Raw genomic sequence first — 19,145 nt, forward strand, 5'->3', positions numbered from 1 at the left:
GTATCAGATGGGTTACTAAACCATGGTTTATTGTAAACCATTGATACTGAAATCCCCTTGAAACAGGGCATAAAAGCCCTATTTCAGCACAAAAAGCTGTTGAAATAACGAGCATTCTTTAGGACCATGGGGTAAACTGTCCCATTTGCTTTGTACCTTCACACTCACCCAGCACTAGATTGATAGCTGGTAAAGTCTGAAAGGCTGCTATTAGAGACTTTTACATACAAAGCACAGTGCAGCTGCATTCACTTCACAAGTAAGATCTGTGGTAGGTCAATAGCCGGTGGCGTGTGTCTGTATGGTGCACGTGTTCCCCGCTGTCTTCATCCCATCTGAGCAGAAGCCAAAATGCAACACCCCCATTGCAGGCACACAAAAGAGAAATGTGATTGATGTTTTTCGCTCTGGTGAAATCGGACTGTTGAGGCTGGTTTTAACACTTTTTGTTAGATTAGGCGGAGACTCTGAGTCCTGGCTAGATTTATATGGGATAGCCTGTAGAGAATTCCTACTGAAAGGGAAGGAGCGCTGACGGATTGTTAAACCCTCCGTCCACTTCTGTTTCCCATCGGATCTAGTCTACTCGCCGCAGAACGCGCTTTCACATTGGAAGGTAAGCTTTTGTGAATGCCTTGCCAGTCAGATCACGAACTTGCAGGTTACAGCAACAAATGATTGCACCAAGATGACACTAGTGCATAACACTGTCTACTTAAATGATTCGCAATTCAAATAGGGTAGCCTACAATTGTCAATTTTATACATGACGTTAGTTTTTATAGAATAGACTGTGGAGAACACAAGCAAGCCTATAAATGTTATTTTCATTGATTAGTTTTGGATGATGCTGGTGAATTATAAAACGATAAAGGGGTTTGCATGTAGACTACTAGTTAAAAAATATATGCGTCAAGGTTTCACAATAACAAACATTGCCGCATCTCCGCGTGGCCATAGCCTTTAAGGCTTTTTTTCTTCTTCTTCTTTATGAGTGATAGATGTTTGGCGACCGTTCCGTGTTCATTACAAACAAGGTAAGTAAAGGACCTTGAATAACAGCTCCATGGACAACTCCTCCGTTCACCCGGAGACTTCATGCAACTATTTTGATCTGCCGCTGACCACGTTTTAACCTACTTCATTTACATCAGGGTTCTTCCATTCCGGTCCTGGAGGGCCGAAACACTTCTGGTTTTTATTTCTACCTGGTAGTTAATTGCACTCACCTGGTGTCCCAGGTCTGAATTAGCCCCTGATTAAGAAGGAGAGGATGAAAAACAGAGGTGTTTCGGCCCTCCAGGACCGGAATTGAAGAACCCTGATTTACATTGTGTCATAGCCTACACTTGGATGAGCCTACACCAGGGCTCTCTAAACCCGTTCCTGGAGGGCTACCTTCCTGTAGGTTTTCACTCCAACCCGAAATCTAGCACACTTGATTCGAATAATTAGCTGGTTGATAAACTGAATCAGGTTAGTTCAGCTTTTCCCAAACTCGGTCCTGGAGACCCCAAGGGGTGCACGTTTTGTTTTTTGCCGAAGTACTACACAGTTGATTCAAATAATAAAAGCTTGATAACTAGTTGATTATTTGAATCAGCTGTGTAGTGCCAGGGCAAAAAAACAAAACGTGCACTGAGTTTGGGAAACGCTGGGTTAGTTACAACTGGGGTTGGATTGAAAACCTACAGGAGGGTAACTCTCCAGGAACAGGGTTGGAGAGCCCTGCCCTACAGAGTAATTCATTAAACTGAACTGGATTATTTTACCAGAATTGCAATCCAGTGCATGCACGATTTATGGAATTAAAATGATAGGATATTGGGCAACCCGTAGGCGTGTTATGTTGCCCGCTGCACATAACCCACAAACTGAGAGACAGTGCATTCTGAAAGTATTAAGACCCCTTCCCTTTTTCAAATCAAATTGTATTTGTCACATATGCGTGTTTTAGCATATATTATTGTGGGTGTAGCAAAATGCTTGTGCTTCTAGCTCCGACAGTGCAGTAATATCTAACAATTTCACAACATATACCCAATACACACAAATTTAAGAAAGGAATGGAATTAAGAATATATACATATATGGACGAGCAATGACAGAGCGGCATGGACTAAGATACAGTCGAATAGTATAGAATACAGTATACACATATGAGATGAGTAATGCAAGCTCGGGTGCATCCTGTTTCCATTGATCATCACTGAGATATTTCTACAATTTGATTGGAGTCCACCTGTGGTAAATTCAATTGATTAGACATGATTTGGAAAGGCACACACCTGTCTATATAAGGTCCCACAGTTGACAGTGCATGTCAGAGCAAAAACCAACCCATGAGGTCGAAGGAATTGTCCGTAGAGCTCCGAGATAGGATTGTGTCGAGGCACAGATCTGGGGAAGGGTACCAACATTTATTTACAGCATTGAAGGTCCCCAAGAACACAGTGGCCTCCATCATTCTTTACATGGAAGAAGTTTGGAACCACCAAGACTCTTCCTAGAGCTGGCCGCCTGGCCAAACTGAGCAATCGGGGGAGAAGGGCCTTGGTCAGGGAGGAGACCAAGAACCCGATGGTCACTCTGACAGAGCTCAAGAGTTCCTCTGTGGAGATGGGAGAACCTTCCAGAAGGACAACCATCTCTGCAGCATTCCACCAATCAGGCCTTTATGGTAGAGTGGCCAGACGGAAGCCACTCCTCAGTAAAAGGCACATGACAGCCCGCTTGGAGTTTGCCAAAAGGCACCTAAAGGACTCTAAGACCATGAAAAACTCCTGTAGCTCAGTTGGTAGAGCATGGCGCTTGCAACGCCAGGGTTGTGGGTTCGATTCCCACGGGGGGCCAGTATGAAAAATGTATGCACTTAACTGTAAGTCGCTCTGGATAAGAGCGTCTGCTAAATGACTAAAATGTAAATGTAAAATGTAATGAAAAACAAGATTCTCTGTTCTGATGAAACCAAGATTGAGCTCTTTGGCCTGAATGCCAATCGTCACGTCTGGAGGAACCCTGGCACCATTCCTACGGTGAAGCATGGTGGTGGCAGCATCATGCTGTGGGGATGTTTTTCAGCGGCAGGGACTGGGACACTAGTCAGGATCGAGAGAAAGACGAACGGAGCAAAGTACAGTGATATCCTTGATGAAAACCTGCTCCAGAGTGCTCAGGACCTCAAACTGGGGCAAAGGTTCACCTTCCAACAGGATAACACAGCCAAAACAATGCAGGAGTGGCTTCGGGACAAGTCTCTGAATGTCCTTGAGTGGCCCAGCCAAAGCCTGGACTTGAACCCGATCGAACATGTCTGGAGAGACCTGAAAATAGCTGTGCAGCGACGCTCCCCATCCAACCTGACAGAGCTTGAGAGGATCTGCAGAGCAGAATGGGAGAAACTTCCCAAATACAGGTGTGCCAAGCTTGTAGCGTCATACCCAAGAAGACTCGAGGCTGTAATTGCTGCCAAAGGGGCTTCAACAAAGTAGTGAGTAAAGGGTCTGAATACTTATGTAAATGTAAAATATTTTATTTTAATTTTTTTTAGCAAACATATTTCTAAAAACCTGTTTTTGCTTTGTCATTATAGGTTATTGTGTGTAGATTTATGAGGGGGAAAAAAACTATTTAATCCATTTTAGAATAAGGCTGTAACGTAACAAAATTTGGAATAAGTCAAGAGGTCTGAATACTTTCCGAATGCACCGTATATTGCTTTCATGGGAAGTTAAGTTGTTGACTGGTAGGCTATCCTAACACTCATTTTAAAACGTAAACATTATCTGGCCTGATTGATTACTTCCTTCCCATTGTCATCTCTTTTAGCCAATATGTGATACCTTTTTTAGGTGACATTGTAACCGTTCAGATACATAGGCTATAGCCCTGAAACTCAACTCTGGACCTCAAAGCCAGTTCCACTGCATTTTGTCCATTGTTCCCCTCTAATCAGGGACTGATTTAGACCTGGGACACCAGGTGGGTGTAATTCATTATCAGGTAGAACAGAAAACCAGCAGGCTCCGGACCTCGTAGGGTAAGCGTTGAGTAACCCTAGGTTGAGCCTTTTGTAATAAAGTGCTGTAAGAACTGGCAGACACAACACCTGGAATATTGTGAATACTAAAACATATTTTTCCTGCTTTTCTAAAGCCATGCGAAAATGTGATTAACATGACATGGGAGGACTATAGTCTAACAACTGACAATAATGATTTCTATCAAACCTACTGAAATTCATATTTTACACCTTCATCTTTTTTTGAATCCAATCTCCAAAAAAACTGTCAGAGGAAAATAATCTTTACCGTTTCCATTGTATTTTAGTGTTGAGAGGGGGGACTGATTGTCACTTCACTTCACATTCTCACTTCATTGACTTAGCTTGTCAAGACTGAGTTATAGGGCCTCCCGAGTGGCGCAGTGGTCTAAGACATTGCATCGCAATGCTAGAGGCGTCACTACAGATCCGGGTTCAATTTGCCCAGCGTCCGGGTTAAGGGAGGGTTTGGCCGGCTGGGATGTCCTTGTCCCATCGTGCTCTAGCGACTCCTTCGGTCGCCAGCTGTATGGTGTTTCTTCCGACACATTGGTGCGGCTGGATTCCAGGTTAAGCGAGCAGTGTGTCAAGAAGCAGTGCGGCTTGGCGGGTTGTGTTTCGGAGGACGCATGGCTCTCGACCTTCGCCTCTCCCGAGTCTGTACGGGAGTTGCAGCGACTGGACAAGACTGTAACTACCAATTGGATACCACGAAATTGGGGAGAAAAAAGGAGTAAAAAATAAAACATTTAAAAAAAAAGACAGAGCTATAGTCCCTTTCAAAGTGGCCCATCTACACTGAACAGATATAACGCAACATGCAAAAATTTCAAAGATTTTACTGAGTTCCAGTTCATAAAAGGCAATCCAGTCAATTTAAATAAATAAATGATGCCCTAATCTATGGATTTCACATGACTGGGAATACAGATATGCATCTGTTGGTCACAGATACCTTTAAAAAACAGTAGGGCGTGGATCAGAAAACCAGTCCGTATCTGGTGTGACCATTTACCTCATGCAGCGCGACACATCTCCATCGCATAGAGTTGATCAGGCTGTTCATTGTGGGCTGTGGAATGTTGTCCCACTCCTCTTCAATGGTTGTGCGAAGTTGCTGGATATTGGCGGGAACTGGAACACGCTGTCGTACACATCGATCTAGAGCATCCCAAACATGCTCAATGGGTGACATGTCTGGTGAATATGCAGGCCATGGAAGAACTGGGACATTTTCAGCTTCCAGGAATTGTGTACAGATCCTTTCGACATGGGGCTGTGCATAATCATGCTGAAACATGAGGTGATGGCGGCGGATGAATGTCATGACAATTGGCCTCAGGATCTCGTCACGGTATCTCCGTGCAGTCAAATTGCCATAGATAAAATGCAATTGTGTTCGTTGTCCATAGCTTATGCCTGCCCATACCATAACCCCACCGCCACCATGGGGCACTCTGTTCTCAACGTTGACCTCAGCAAACCTCTCGCCCCACACGACGCTATACACGCTGTCTGCCATCTGCCCGGTGCAGTTGAAACTGAGATTAATCCGTGACGAGCACACTTCTCCAGTGTGCCAGTGACCATCGGAGGTGAGCCAAACAGCAGTCAGGTCAAGACCCTGGTGAGGACGACGAGCACGCAGATGCGCTTTCCAGAGACGGTTTCTGACCTTTTGTGTAGAAATGTCTTCTGTTGTGCAAACCCACAGTTTCATCAGCTGTCTGGTTGGCTGGTCTCAGACGATCCTGCAGGTGAAGAAGAAGGATGTGTAGATCCTGGGCTGGCGTGGTTACTCGTAGTCTGCGGTTTTGAGGCTGGTTGGACGTACTGACAAATTCTCTAAAATGACTTTGGAGGCGGCTTATGGTATGAGAAATGAACATTCAAATTTCTGGCAACAGCTCTGGTGGTCATTCCTGCAGTCAGCATGCCAATTGCATGCTCCCTCAATTTGAGACATCTGTGGCATTGTGTTGTGTGACATAACTGAACATTTTAGAGTGGCCTTCTATTGTCCCCAGCACAAGGTGCACCTGTGTAATGATAATGCTGTTTAATCAGCTTGTTGCAATGCCACACCTGTCAGGTGGCTGGATTATCTTGGGAAATGAGAAATGCTCATTAACAGGGATGTAAACCAATTTGTGCACACAATTTCACAGAGAAGCTTTTTGTGCGTATGGAACATTTCTGGGATCTTTTATTTCAGCTCATGAAACATGGAACCAACACTTTACATGTTAATATACTGCACAAAAATATAAACGTATCTCTTCAGGAAAAGGACTGTGCCATTATTGTCCTTATTGCATGTAGGCTCAGTCCTGAGTTAAGCCTTTAAAAGCTTGTTCTTGTAATGGCCAATAATGGTCATATGCTCAGAGATGGCACTATGTCATTGAGCCAAAACGTGACCAGCTAGATATTCTCATAATGTAAATAGAGATTTTGTAATGTTGAACAGTTGTCCCTTACATTTACATTTACGTCATTTAGCAGACGCTCTTATCCAGAGCGACTTACAGTTTGTGAGTGTATACATTATTTTTACACACTGGCCCCCCGTGGGAATCAAACCCACAACCCTGGTGTTGTAAACACCACGCTCTACCAACTGAGCTACATCCCTGCCGGCCATTCCCTCCCCTACCCTGGACGACGCTGGGCCAATTGTGCGCCGCCCCATGGGTCTCCCGGTCACGGCCGGCTACGACAGAGCCTGGATACGAACCAGGATCTCTAGTGGCACAGCTAGCACTGCGATGCAGTGCCTTAGACCACTGCGCCACTCGGGAGTCCCTTCTATAGGCTTTAGCTTTGACCTTAGCTTTGAGCTTTGAAGGGGATAGAAATTGAATAGTGGCAGTCCATCTTAATTCCACTGGAGCCTTTAATTTGCTAATGAGCCATTAATTTGCTAATGTTTGATATAACGTGCTTAAAGGCTGTTGGTTAACTGTCCCTGAGGCCATGAATGCAAAGCAGCATGTTGAACTCTTTTGCAAAATACAAAAAGCAAACACATAAAGGATTGAACTCAAGCCAAGGGAGTCCCAATACCTCCCACATTCAGTGATGTGTCTAATTAGTCACAGGATGCTGCACAAGAAGCTGCTCTCAGTCTGTGGCAATACACTTAAAAGCTGACCAGGATGCCATGTCCATTAGAGCCTGCCCTGCAGTGGGCCATTTCTCATCCTGCACACACAATTTACTGCTGAACCTAGCAAAAAGGGCCTTTCCATTCCAGACCTTGGCAAGGTATAGCATGCAGATAGATAATGCAATGGTGGAATCTATGGCTCTGACATGCAACGTTACTGCTTACGCAGGGACTACATTTGCATGGTTGAGAACCAAAAGCTTGCAGGGCTGAGAGAGGGAAAGAGGGGGGTGAGGTGTGTGTACACATGCAGGCATGTATGTGTTTGCCAACAAAATGCATTTGTTGGTACACACCCCACCAGATGAAATGCAAAGTGATGTAGGCTGGGAGTTAAAGTGCCTTAGGCAGCACCGAACCCCTCAGGATTTAATGCTTGGCAGGGTTGATGTTTTGTAACTGGCAGCTGTGCAATTAAGATGGTGGATGTTAATTGACAAAACACTCTTCACTTTTTGATAACCCCTTTACCTGACCATGTTTCTGACTGAGCTGGATTTACCTAAATAAATCAGCACAATTAAATACATTTACAGCTGAGTGCAAGATTACATGAAAATAGGCAGAAAGCCAATCACTGATAACCCCCCCAAAAAAAAAAAAAAATGTTTCTCTCATCTGAATTACCAATTCAGTAACCTGAATAGAGGAAGCATGTAGAGGTTTAAAGCTCTGTCTGTGTTTTATACTGCTTTTGATGGAGGAAAAAACAACAATGTAAATCGAATACAAAAGCCCTTTTTATCTGATAAGCCATTTTAATCTGACCTCCCACAGGAGAGTGCAGCCTACCATTCCATGCCTTCCCTAACCCAAGGCCCATATGAGAGAGGCCTTTAAAGAGGAGGGGATTTGATCAAACAATCCAGCTCTGTAAGCCGGGATGGAGGTTGGACCGGGACAGGGAGCGGGGTCGGGCTCCAGCCAGGCTGTGGAGGTGGAGTACCCCACCCAGGGGACAACTTCTCCAGCCGGGGGAGGAGGTGATGCAAGGCTTGGCTCTTGCAAGCACAATGGACTGATCAACACCCGCAGCTTGATGGTGGAGACTAAGGAAGGGCTGGTGTCTGTGTACTCGGCCCCCCAATATCAGGGTCACATGGTGGTCAACCTGTCCCCCCAGCAGGAGCAGAATGGCCGGGGAGTGGGCGGAGGAGGGGGACACCCACAGCTGCTCAACCCCAGCGCTCTGCCCCAGGGCATGGACCCATGCTTCAGGCCCGACCTGATCCTGTACTCTGAGAACACACTGCGGGCCTGGGGGGATGGAGGGGTCGGGGATTGCTGTGAGACCACCTTCATAGAGGACTTGGCATCCGGCTCCTCTGCCGCCTCCAAGGATGCGGTGATGTTTGCCGATGGCAAGTTCCTGGACCTGTCTGTGGAGGATGCAAAGATCCAGACCCTGTCCTATGACGATGATGAGTTCCAGGAGCTGGAGGTAAGGCTTGGGGCTCTGTCTTTTATCATAACACATTAGACTGTAAGGGACACTACCGTTCACAGGTTTGGGGTCACTTAGAAATGTCCTTGTTTTCCATGAAAACATACATGAAATTAGTTTGACTAGGAAATATAGCAAAATGCATAGGAAATGTAGTCATTGCAAGGCTAGAAATAATGATTTTTAATTGAAATAATAATTGTGTCCTTCAAACTTTGCTTTCGTCAAATAATCCTCTATTTGCAGCAATTACAGCCTTGCAGACCTTTGTCAATTTGTTGAGGTAATCTGAAGAGATTTCATCCCATGCTTCCTGAAGCACCTCCCACAAGTTGGATTGGCTTGATGGGCACTGTTTACGTACCATACGGTCAAGCTGCTCCCACAACAGCTCAATAGGGTTGAGATCCGGTGACTGTGCTGGCCACTCCATTATAGACAGAATACCAGCTGACTGCTTCTTCCCTAAATAGTTCTAGCATAGTTTGGAGCTGTGCTTTGGGTCATTGTCCTGTTGTGGAGAAAATTGGCTCCAATCAAGCGCCGTCCACAGTGTATGGCATGGCGTTGCAAAATGGAGTGATAGCCTTCCTTCTTGAAGATCCCTTTTACCCTGTTCAAATCTCCCACTTTACCACCACCAAAGCACCCCCAGACCATCACATTGCCTCCACCATGCTTGACAGATGGCATCAAGCACTCCTCCAGCATCTTTTAATTTGGTCTGTGTCTCGCAATTGTTGTTCTTTGTGATCCGAACACCTCAAACTTCAATTCGTCTGTCCATGACACTTTTTTCCAATCTTCCTATGTCCAGTGTCTGTGTTCTTTTGCCCATCTTAATATTTAATTTTTATTGGCCAGTCTGAGATATGGCTTTTTCTTTGCAACTCTGCCTAGAAGGTCAGCATCCCGGAGTCGCCTCTTCACTGTTGACGTTGAGACTTGTGTTTTGCAGGTACTATTTAATCAAGCTGCCATTTGAGGACCTGTGAGGCGTCTGTTTCTCAAACTAGACACTCTAGACACTCCTCTTGCTCAGTTGTGCACCGGGGCCTCCCACTCTTCTTTCTATTCTGGTTAGAGCCAGTTTGCGCTGTTCTGTGAAGGGAGTAGTACACAGCATTGTATGAGATCTTCAGTTTCTTGGCAATTTCTCGCATGGAACAGCCTTCATTTCTCAGAACAAGAATAGACTGACGAGTTTCAGAAGAAAGTTATTTGTTTCTCGCCATTTTGAGCCTGTAATCGAACCCACAATTGCTGATGCTCCAGATACTCAACTAGTCTCAAGAAGGCCAGTTTTATTGCTTCTTTAATCAGCACAAACGTTTTCAGCTGCGCTAACAACATAATTGCAAAAAAGTTTTCTAATGATCAATTAGCCTTTTAAAATGATCAACTTGGATTAGCAAACACAACGTGCCATTGGAACACAGGACTGATGGTTGCTGATAATGGGCCTCTGTACGCCTATGTAGATATTCCATAAAAAATCAGCAGTTTCCAGTTACAATAGACATTTACAACATTAACAATGTCTACACTGTATTTCTGATCAATTTGATATTATTTTAATGGACAAAAAAATGCTTTTCTTTCGAAAACAAGGACATTTCTAAGTGACCCCAAACTTTTGAACGGTCGTGTATGTATGAAACGCATGAATGTATTGCTGTATTGTTAGACGTTTGTATTATATTTTTGTATTATTGTATTTAGAGCCAAATACAAATGGACCAGATGGATTTCTGAGGTTTTTGTTTGAAGGAGAAAGATCTATTGGGTCCTTTAAGCTGTTCACTAAGAGCACCCCTTTATGCAGTAAACAGCTGAATATTACACACTGCTTGAAATATAAATATCAGGCTTTTTAAAGGCTACCTCAGCATGAAAGAGGCTCCGTTGCGAGACGGGGCGATAGGAGAGGGGGGAAAGGAGATGATATGGTGAGAGGAGACTGAGGAGGAGAGATGATAGAGGGGAGCAGAGGAGAACTGGGAGGAAAAGGGTAAGGTTGTCTGGACCACTAGGTCCCTGCTGCTTCCGGCTGTGTCCACCACCTCTGATTCAGCAGGCATTTCCCTGCTCAGTAGGCCTCAGGACAGACCAGGCAGGAAAATACATGTACATTATGTGGGCTCAGGTGGCCGGCTTGTGGATATAGCACTTCCCTATCCCTGGGTCTATGTGACCTTCAACGACTAGTTATTTTAATACAGGAAACATTTGAGTCAACACTAAAATGCTGGTTTCTGGTGTTGCTGTGGTTTCTGGTGGTTGTCACTGGAGCAGTCAAGGTATGCAACATTTTTATAGATCATTCTTAATTTAATATGGTCTTTGTTTACTGTATGTTGTAAAATGATAGAGAAAGCAAAAAAAACTCCCCCGCTTCATTTTGACTTTATTCGCTACAAAAGTAGTTCCTTGGATTCTGAACGTGGGTTGTTTGAAATATACACAGCAATGTAATAATATGAGGTGCCCACAGAATAATTGTAGATGACTACCAAAGCCAAAAGTGGTCCCTGAAAATTGCACACTACGTCACAATGTAGATATGTGCACCACGTCATTGCTTTTCACGCTGCTGTGTGTGCACCATTATCTGACGGTAATGGGGAAACAGAGGCTATGAAAATAAATATCAGAATTGAGCTACCTGTCTAAACATAGCCTCTGTTTCCCCATTACCGTCAGATTCAGGCACTGTGTGTGGAATGAGATTAGTGAATTTTTAGCATCATGCTCAGAATCCATCGGAAGTTAATCAGCTACTCTGAGGAGGTGCAATGATTTGTTGTAGTGTCCTGCTAATCCACCCTCCAGGACAAGAATGCCCTCATAATTAAGGCCATGCTTTTTTGGCTTTTTTATGGGAGGCACTTTGATTTTACCAGTATTTCAAGCCTGATCCACTAGGTTTGCTGCAGGTAGAAATCCTAGGAATTGTTATTTAATTGACACAAGCTGTCTCCAATCTATGTCTGGTGGTGCGTGTGTGTTTCGTGGGGGGATTGCCTAAGCAAGGGGAGGTGTAGCAGCGAATACTATTTGGAAGGGAATACTATTTGTAGATCAGTGATTCTACACCTCACTTTGCTCAAGCTGATTGTAACTAAAAACAGGTCAATTAGGAGCAGTTAAAGGGTAGAGTCAATGAAACCAACCATATAAATATATTGTAGCGAATTCGGGGGTAGCCCAGACCGGTTTGAGATGTCGGCTTTTCAGTTACTGGACCCAGGTTTGAGTTTGCCCATCATTGTCCAGTTGGTATGGCTGGTTGTGCCCCTGTCTGGGTGAAGATATGTACAGGGCCCTCTCGGTGCAAATCGACTGCTAGAGAGCCCAGCTGTGCAAGCTCAGTGCCTTTACAAACCTGTGCTGAGGTGAGGAAAACAAGAGCCATCTGTAGTCTATACAGAATGACAATTATTTCAACTAAACATCAGCAAGGCCACCGTATGCTGTGCTGTAGTGCAGTCTTCTGTAAACCGCTCATCTTTCTTGACCTCCATCTAAAGTAGTTACTCTTTGTTCTTTCACAGAGCGAGTACTCGAGCGACTCGGAGAGTGAAGACAACTTTCTCATGATGCCACCGAGGGACCACTTGGGCCTGAGTGTCTTCTCCATGCTATGTTGCTTCTGGCCCTTGGGAATCGCTGCCTTCTACCTGTCCCATGAGGTAAGGACTACTACACTGTCAATGATACTACACACACCACGGCTGCTTCACCACTAGTAGTTACAGTAAATGTCAAGGCAGTCTTATGAGAATGTGTATATACCCTCACACAATAAATAACCTAAAGAAGTAAATCATTTATAGATTTAGGTCATCATAGTATTAGGTGCAAGTCTCAAAAGTACAGTGCCTAGTGAAAGTCTACACACCCCTTGCACAAGTCTTCACATTTTGCTGCCTTAAAATTAAATCTAAAAAGGGATTACTTTTTATTTAGTTTTTACTAATCTACACATTTTCACACGCCAGAGTTAATACTTGGTGTAAGCACCTTTAGCAGCAATTACAGCTGGAATCATTTTGAATAAGGTTCTACCAACTTTGCACAACTCCTAGGGCAACAGACAGTGCCTTCAGAAAGTATTCATATATTTTGTTGTTACAGCCTGAATTCAAAATTGATAAAAAAAATAAATATATATATATATATATATAGAAAATAAAATACTGAAATATCTCATATACATAAGTATTCACACCACTGAGTCAATACTTTGTAGAAGCACCTTTGGCGGTGATTACAGCTTTGAGTCGTCTTGGGTATGTCTGTATCAGCTTTGCACGTTTGGATTTGGGGATTTTCTTCCTTGCAGATTTTCTCAACTAATAATTATCAGCTTCCATTCAGTCAACGCATAAAACTGCTTCGTCAGGCCAAATATATACACTCCTTTCTAGAAACATTAATATTTTAACAGACTTTATATCTATTATAGACATAGGCTTTCAGTGTGTGACAGGTTCGTGATTCTGAAAGGACAGCAACCGTAATACCAGCACACTCATGTTGGAGAGTTCCCTTTTTGTAAAACACAAAGCCGTATACCCACTTTTCTTTCAGTGGGCATTGCTTATACTCACTTCTTAATCGCTACTGGTGCATATCAAAGTAGTGTAGTGGAGGTGTACGACTTATCAATTATGTAGTACAATAGAGAAATCATGCACAAAGTAGCCTACACAATCACAAAGCACGTGAAATATATTCGCATAGCCTAGTTTCAGCGGAATATCATCTGCAGGCAGCAAGAGTATGCATCTCTCAACTGGTTTTGGCATGGAGCAGCTCACAGAAGAATGACATTGGTAGCCGGTACAGTAGGAAAGACGTTTCAACTCATGATATTTACCAGTAAATGATTATAGTGTTATTCTTCCTGGGGTTGTATATGAACAGATTTCAATAAGATTTAATGTTGCTAAAATGCTGTCAGTTCCACTTTAAATGCAACAATGTTTCACACACAAGTTATTTTCAAAGAAATGGCTAACAGCAAGTGTGTTGCAATAAAAATAAAGTTCCACTCACGAGGTGATGATCATTTGAAACTTAACTTCTTGTTAAAAGGTATTCTTGAAAAGAGAGAAGCTAACGAATTAGCAACAACATCATCTTTGATAACACCTGCTGCAGCCGCTGCAAACTAGCTGACAACAAAAGCTAGCTAGCTAGACCATGGGCAAACTACTGCTCGCTATTGCGCAGTAACCTGTTGGCCTTCAAGAAGGCAGAAGTTTCCATACGTTTTAGTAAAAACGCTCCCACTCATTAAGTCAAAATGTGATTAGTTGACTTAGCTAGCTAGATTTATCTCCCTAGAGACAGCAAAGAAAAATCCTGATTGGATATTTTTTTCTCTTCAGTGTTAACCCTTTCCTTTCCAACAAAACTGAAGAAATTAAATCAGAACATAATTGAAAATAATACAATTATTATAATCATTATTTTATAAATCCTTCTCTGAAGGCGTAGAAGGCCCATTGTTCCCCACTATGTTTGGGTTAGTAATAATTTGTAGAGTGGCTCTACTTTCCCTCAGCATGCATTTTTTCACTATTCTGAATGTCTAAAGAATCCATATGTTGTTCTGAAATATGAACACCGAAATACTGGACATTTTGAACTCTTATGGTGGTGATTTAACAAAATTACAATCATGGTCTTGAATTGGACTCGCATTTTTCTGGTCTGACTTGACTCGGTCTCTGTCCCCGTCTCGGTCTTGACTTGCTCCGTTCTTGGTCTTGAATCTGTCTCGCTTCAGGTGGTCTCGAACACAACACTGCTTCATGGTAGCGATGGTGTTGGACGGGTGATGAACTGTGACTGGTTTTCTCCAGACATAGCGCTTTGCATTCAGGCAAAATAATCATATTTTTGTCTCATCAGACCACAGAATATTTTGCCTTATGCTCTGAGTCTTTCACATGCCTTTTTTGTAAACTCCAGGTTTGCTGTCGTGCTTTTTTCTCAGGTGTGGCTTCCGTCTGGCCACTCTCCCATAAAGCCCAAATTGGTGAAGTGCTGTAGAGACTGTTGTCCTTCAGGCAGGTTCTCCCATCTCAACCAAGGAACTCTGTAGTTCTGTCAGAGTGGTCATTGGGTTCTTGGTCACCTCCTTGACCAAGGTCCTTCTTGCCTGGTTGCTCAGTTTGGGCGGATGGCCAGCTCTAGGCAGTCTGGGTAGTTCCATATTTCTTCCATTTCCCCTTTGATGGAGACCACTGTGCTCTTGGAAACGTTCAACACTCTAGAAATGGTTTTATACCCTTCCCCAGATGTATGCCTCATCACAATTCAATCTATGAGATCTACGGACAGTTCCTTGGACTTCATGGTATAGTTTCTGCTCTGACATGCACTGTCAACTGTGGGACCTTTATATAGACTGTGTTTCCAAACAATCATGTCCAAACAATTGAATTGGCCACAGATGGGACTCCAAGTTGTAGTGATGTCTCAAGGCTGATAAAGGGAAATTGGATGCACCTGAGCTCAAGTTGAAGTGTCATAGCAAAGGCGTGAGAATACTTACAGTACCAGTCAAAAGTTTGGACACACCTACTCATTCAAGGGGTTTTATTTTATTTTTTACTATTTTCTACATTGTAGAATAATAGTGAAGACATCAAAACTATGAAATAACACATATGGAATCACGTAGTAACCAAAAAAGTGTTAAACAAATCAAAATATATTTTATATTTGAGATTCTTCAAAGTAGCCACCCTTTGCCTTGATGACAGTTTTGCACACTCTTGGCATTCTCTCAACCAGCTTCATGAGGTAGTCACCTGGAATGCATTTCAATTAACAGGTGTGCCTTTCTTAAAAGTTCATTTGTGGAATTTATTTCCTTAATGCGTTTGAACCAATCAGTTGTGTTGTGACAAGGTAGGGGTGGTATACAGAAGATAGCCCTATTTGGTAAAACACCAAGTCCATATTATGGCAAGAACAGCTCAAATAAGCAAAGAGAATGGACAGTCCTTAATTATTTTAAGACATGAAGGTCAGTCAATCTGGAAAATGTCAAGAACTTTGAACGTTTCTTCAAGTGCAGTTGCAAAAACCATAATGCGCTATGATGAAACAGGCTCTCATGAAAGTAAGACCCAGAGTTACCTCTGCTGCAGAGGATAAGTTCATTAGAGTTAACTGCACCTCAGATTGCAGCCCAAATAAATGCTTCACAGAGTTCAAGTAACAGACACATCTCAACATCAACTGTTCAGAGGAGACTATGTGAATCATGCCTTCATGGTCGAAGAAACCACTATGAAAGGACACCAATGAGAAGAATAGACTTGCTTGGGCCAAGAAACACGAGCAATGGGCATAAGACCGGTGGAGATTTGTCCTTTGGTCTGATGAGTCCAAATTTGAGATTTTTGGTTCCAACCGTTATCTTTGTGAAACGCAGAGTAGGTGAACAGATGATCTCCGCATGTGTGGTTCCCACCATGAAGCATGGAGGAGGAGGTGTGACTGTGTGGAGGTGCTTTGCTGGTGACACTGTCAGTGATTTATTTAGAATTCAAGGCACACTTAACCAGCATGGCTACCACAGCATTCTGCAGCGATACACCATCCCATCTGGTTTGCGCTTAGTGGGACTATCATTTCTTTTTCAACAGGACAATGACCCAAAACACACCTCCAGGCTGTGTAAGGGCTATTTGACCAAGAAGGAGAGTGATGGAGTGCTGCATCAGATGACCTGGCCTCCACAATCCCCTGACCTCAACCCAATTGAGATGGTTTGGGATGTAGTTGGACCGCAGAGTGAAGGAAAAGCAGCCAACAAATGCTCAGCATATGTGGGAACTCCTTCAAGACTGTTGGAAAAGCATTCCTCATGATGCTGGTTGAGGGAATGCCAAGAGTGTGCAAAGCTGTCATCAAGGCAAAGAGTGGCTACTTTGAAGAATCTCAAATATATTTTGATTTGTTTAACACTTTTTTGGTTACTACATGATTCAATATGTGTTATTTCCTAGTTTTGATGTCTTCACTATTATTCTACAATGTAGAAAATAGTAAAAATAAAGAAAAACCCTTGAATGAGTAGGTGTGTCCAAACTTTTGACTGGTACTGTATGTAAATTAGATATTTCTATATTTCATTTTCAATACATTTGCAAAGATTTCTAAAAACATGATTTCACTTTGTCATTATGGGGTATTGTGTGTAGATGGGTGAGGAAACAATATATTTAATACATTTTTAATTTGGGCTATAACACAACAAAATGTGAAATAAGTCAAGGGGTATGAATACTTTCCCTTGTTTTTGTCAAAATTGCTCAAGCTCAGTAAATTTGGTTGGGAAGCATTGATGGACAGCAATGTTGAAACATCTCAGATTGTCTAGTAAATTTAAGTCAGGACTGAAACTAAAACACTCAGGAACACACAACCCCTTGTAGAAAGCCATGCTGGTGTGTATTTTGGAAAAATAAACTCTATCCGGGGTTTAGGTTTCAGAAGATTGAGGCGGGTTTTCCTCTAACTTTTTACCTGGGCTTTGCTCCTTATTTATTTTGATCCTGACGAACTCCCCAGTCCCTGCCGGTTACAAGCATACCCTTAACGTGATGCTGCCACCACAATACTTGACAATACAGAGGGTTTCACTCTGTATTGGATTTTACCCAAACCTGTAGTTTTGAATTTAGGCCGAAAAGTTAATTTCTTTGCCGTGTTGTAGGGCTGGGCGGTATACGGTATTTTACGATATACTGGTATTGATGCACGGACCGGTTTGGGGTTTTACGTTACCTTCTATAACGGTATTTGAATGTTTGGTTTGTTAAATGTAATACGCTGTGTGTAACGTCCATTTTTTTGGTTTACTCCGCTGCTTGATTCATCTCTCTCTGCTCTGTCTTTCTCCATGCCGCTTTCCACACAGACCTAGCCCCGCCCCCTGTCACTCAAGGAGCGCATTTGTTGTTCCTCGACAAGAGACACTTGTGTTCAGTCTGCATGGTCAATGCATTACATGCAACAATGTTGATGACAACGGTGCTGTTTTCACTTTGTTTTTTAATATAAATCTATAAGCTTTCTATAATTACACTATTAGCTTGTGTTTCCTACATCTGCAAACGGCTAGTTTGTCTTTTCTTAGCAAGTTGGGCCTAAATCGTGTTAGCTAGCTAGCTAATAAATGTACTGAGTCAGAACAAGCATAACTAGCTATACAGCCTGATAATACCAGTGATGGAGTAGACCTAAATCAGTATGTTTGTGCAACAGTAGCTTCTAAATTAAAGAGGAATAGGCGAAGCATGAATATGTTAGCTACATGAAGTAGCTAAGAGAACATTCAATGTAGCCAAATATTATAGGGTCTATTAGGAAACACATATTAACACTTTGGTTCCTACCCTGTCACAAATTAATTTCCCCTGGCATTTTCATTCATTGTCATGTCAAACAACACTGTATTCAAAGTGCCCGCTATTATATTCTAACTATAGAAATAGATAATCATTCTATTTTCATGATTCCAACAGTTAACCCAATTGTTTTGCTCTAAATCGCAAGTCAAATCGCAATTGCAACATTTGGTTAACAATAAGGCCTAGATTGTTTGCCCATGTTGTGCAGCCCTACGTGGCAGTGTGGAAATGACCTCAAATGAGTGTAGTAAATGCAGAAATTTATGAAAATGCAGAAAATTATTTTTGGCTTAATTGAACAGTATAAAACAATCAGAATGGAGAAAGACGCATTCTAAGTGATTTCAATGGATGTGTTGCCACCCTAGGGTCTCACACTACTCATAAAGCAAATTTAGAACTTTTATTATTCAAAAACATAAAATACCGTCAGTCATACCGTCAAATTTTTTTAAATACCGTGATATGATATTTTGGCCATAACGCTCAGCCCTACCATGTTGTTTGTTGCCCTAAGAGTAGTGTAAAGTTGGTAGAATCTTATTCAAAATTATTCACAGCTGTAATGACTGTCAAAGGTGCTTCCACCAAGTATTAACTCAGGGGTGTGAAGACATACGCAATCAATAAACATTTTTTTTATATTATTAAAGGTGCAATACGCAAAAACGCTCCGCCATTTCCTGGTTACTAAAATTCTAATAGTTCGCCTAATTGCAGTTTGTGACAAAACAAGCAATGCATAGTGTAGAGAATCATTGTACCATCTAAACCGCTGTGAAATATATTTTCAATAACCAAAAATAATGTATTTTCAGCTGTTTGAAGCTGGTGTACAAAACCGAAAGGAAAGGACGCAAAAACAAAACTTAAGAACGCAAGCATAGAAATAGAACAGATCTACCGCTTCTTAGATTTGCTTTCAATAAAAATGACAGATCAATAACTCACATATTGCAGCTTTAATTTGGAACATTTTTCAAAAACTCTTTCACTTTGAAGATGTGTAGATCAGTAGGGGAACATTTTTATCCATTTTTAGATTTGAAT

The 19,145-nt window shown here is 42.4% G+C and overlaps 1 protein-coding gene across 1 annotated transcript in view; it reads left to right on the forward strand.

The window, feature by feature from the left end:
• The first annotated feature begins 237 nt into the window (after positions 1–237).
• Positions 238–19,145, forward strand: part of LOC121553506 (synapse differentiation-inducing gene protein 1-like) — a 41,244-nt gene continuing 22,336 nt past the window's right edge. The window contains exons 1-3 of the mRNA XM_041866652.1: positions 238–616; positions 7,989–8,652; positions 12,210–12,347. Of these exons, the coding sequence (XP_041722586.1) occupies positions 8,095–8,652; positions 12,210–12,347 (696 nt within the window). The 5' untranslated portion in view covers positions 238–616; positions 7,989–8,094. The remainder of the gene's footprint in view (positions 617–7,988; positions 8,653–12,209; positions 12,348–19,145) is intronic.

Source organism: Coregonus clupeaformis, chromosome 37 (genome assembly GCF_020615455.1).
Source record: "Coregonus clupeaformis isolate EN_2021a chromosome 37, ASM2061545v1, whole genome shotgun sequence".
NCBI lineage: Eukaryota > Metazoa > Chordata > Actinopteri > Salmoniformes > Salmonidae > Coregonus > Coregonus clupeaformis.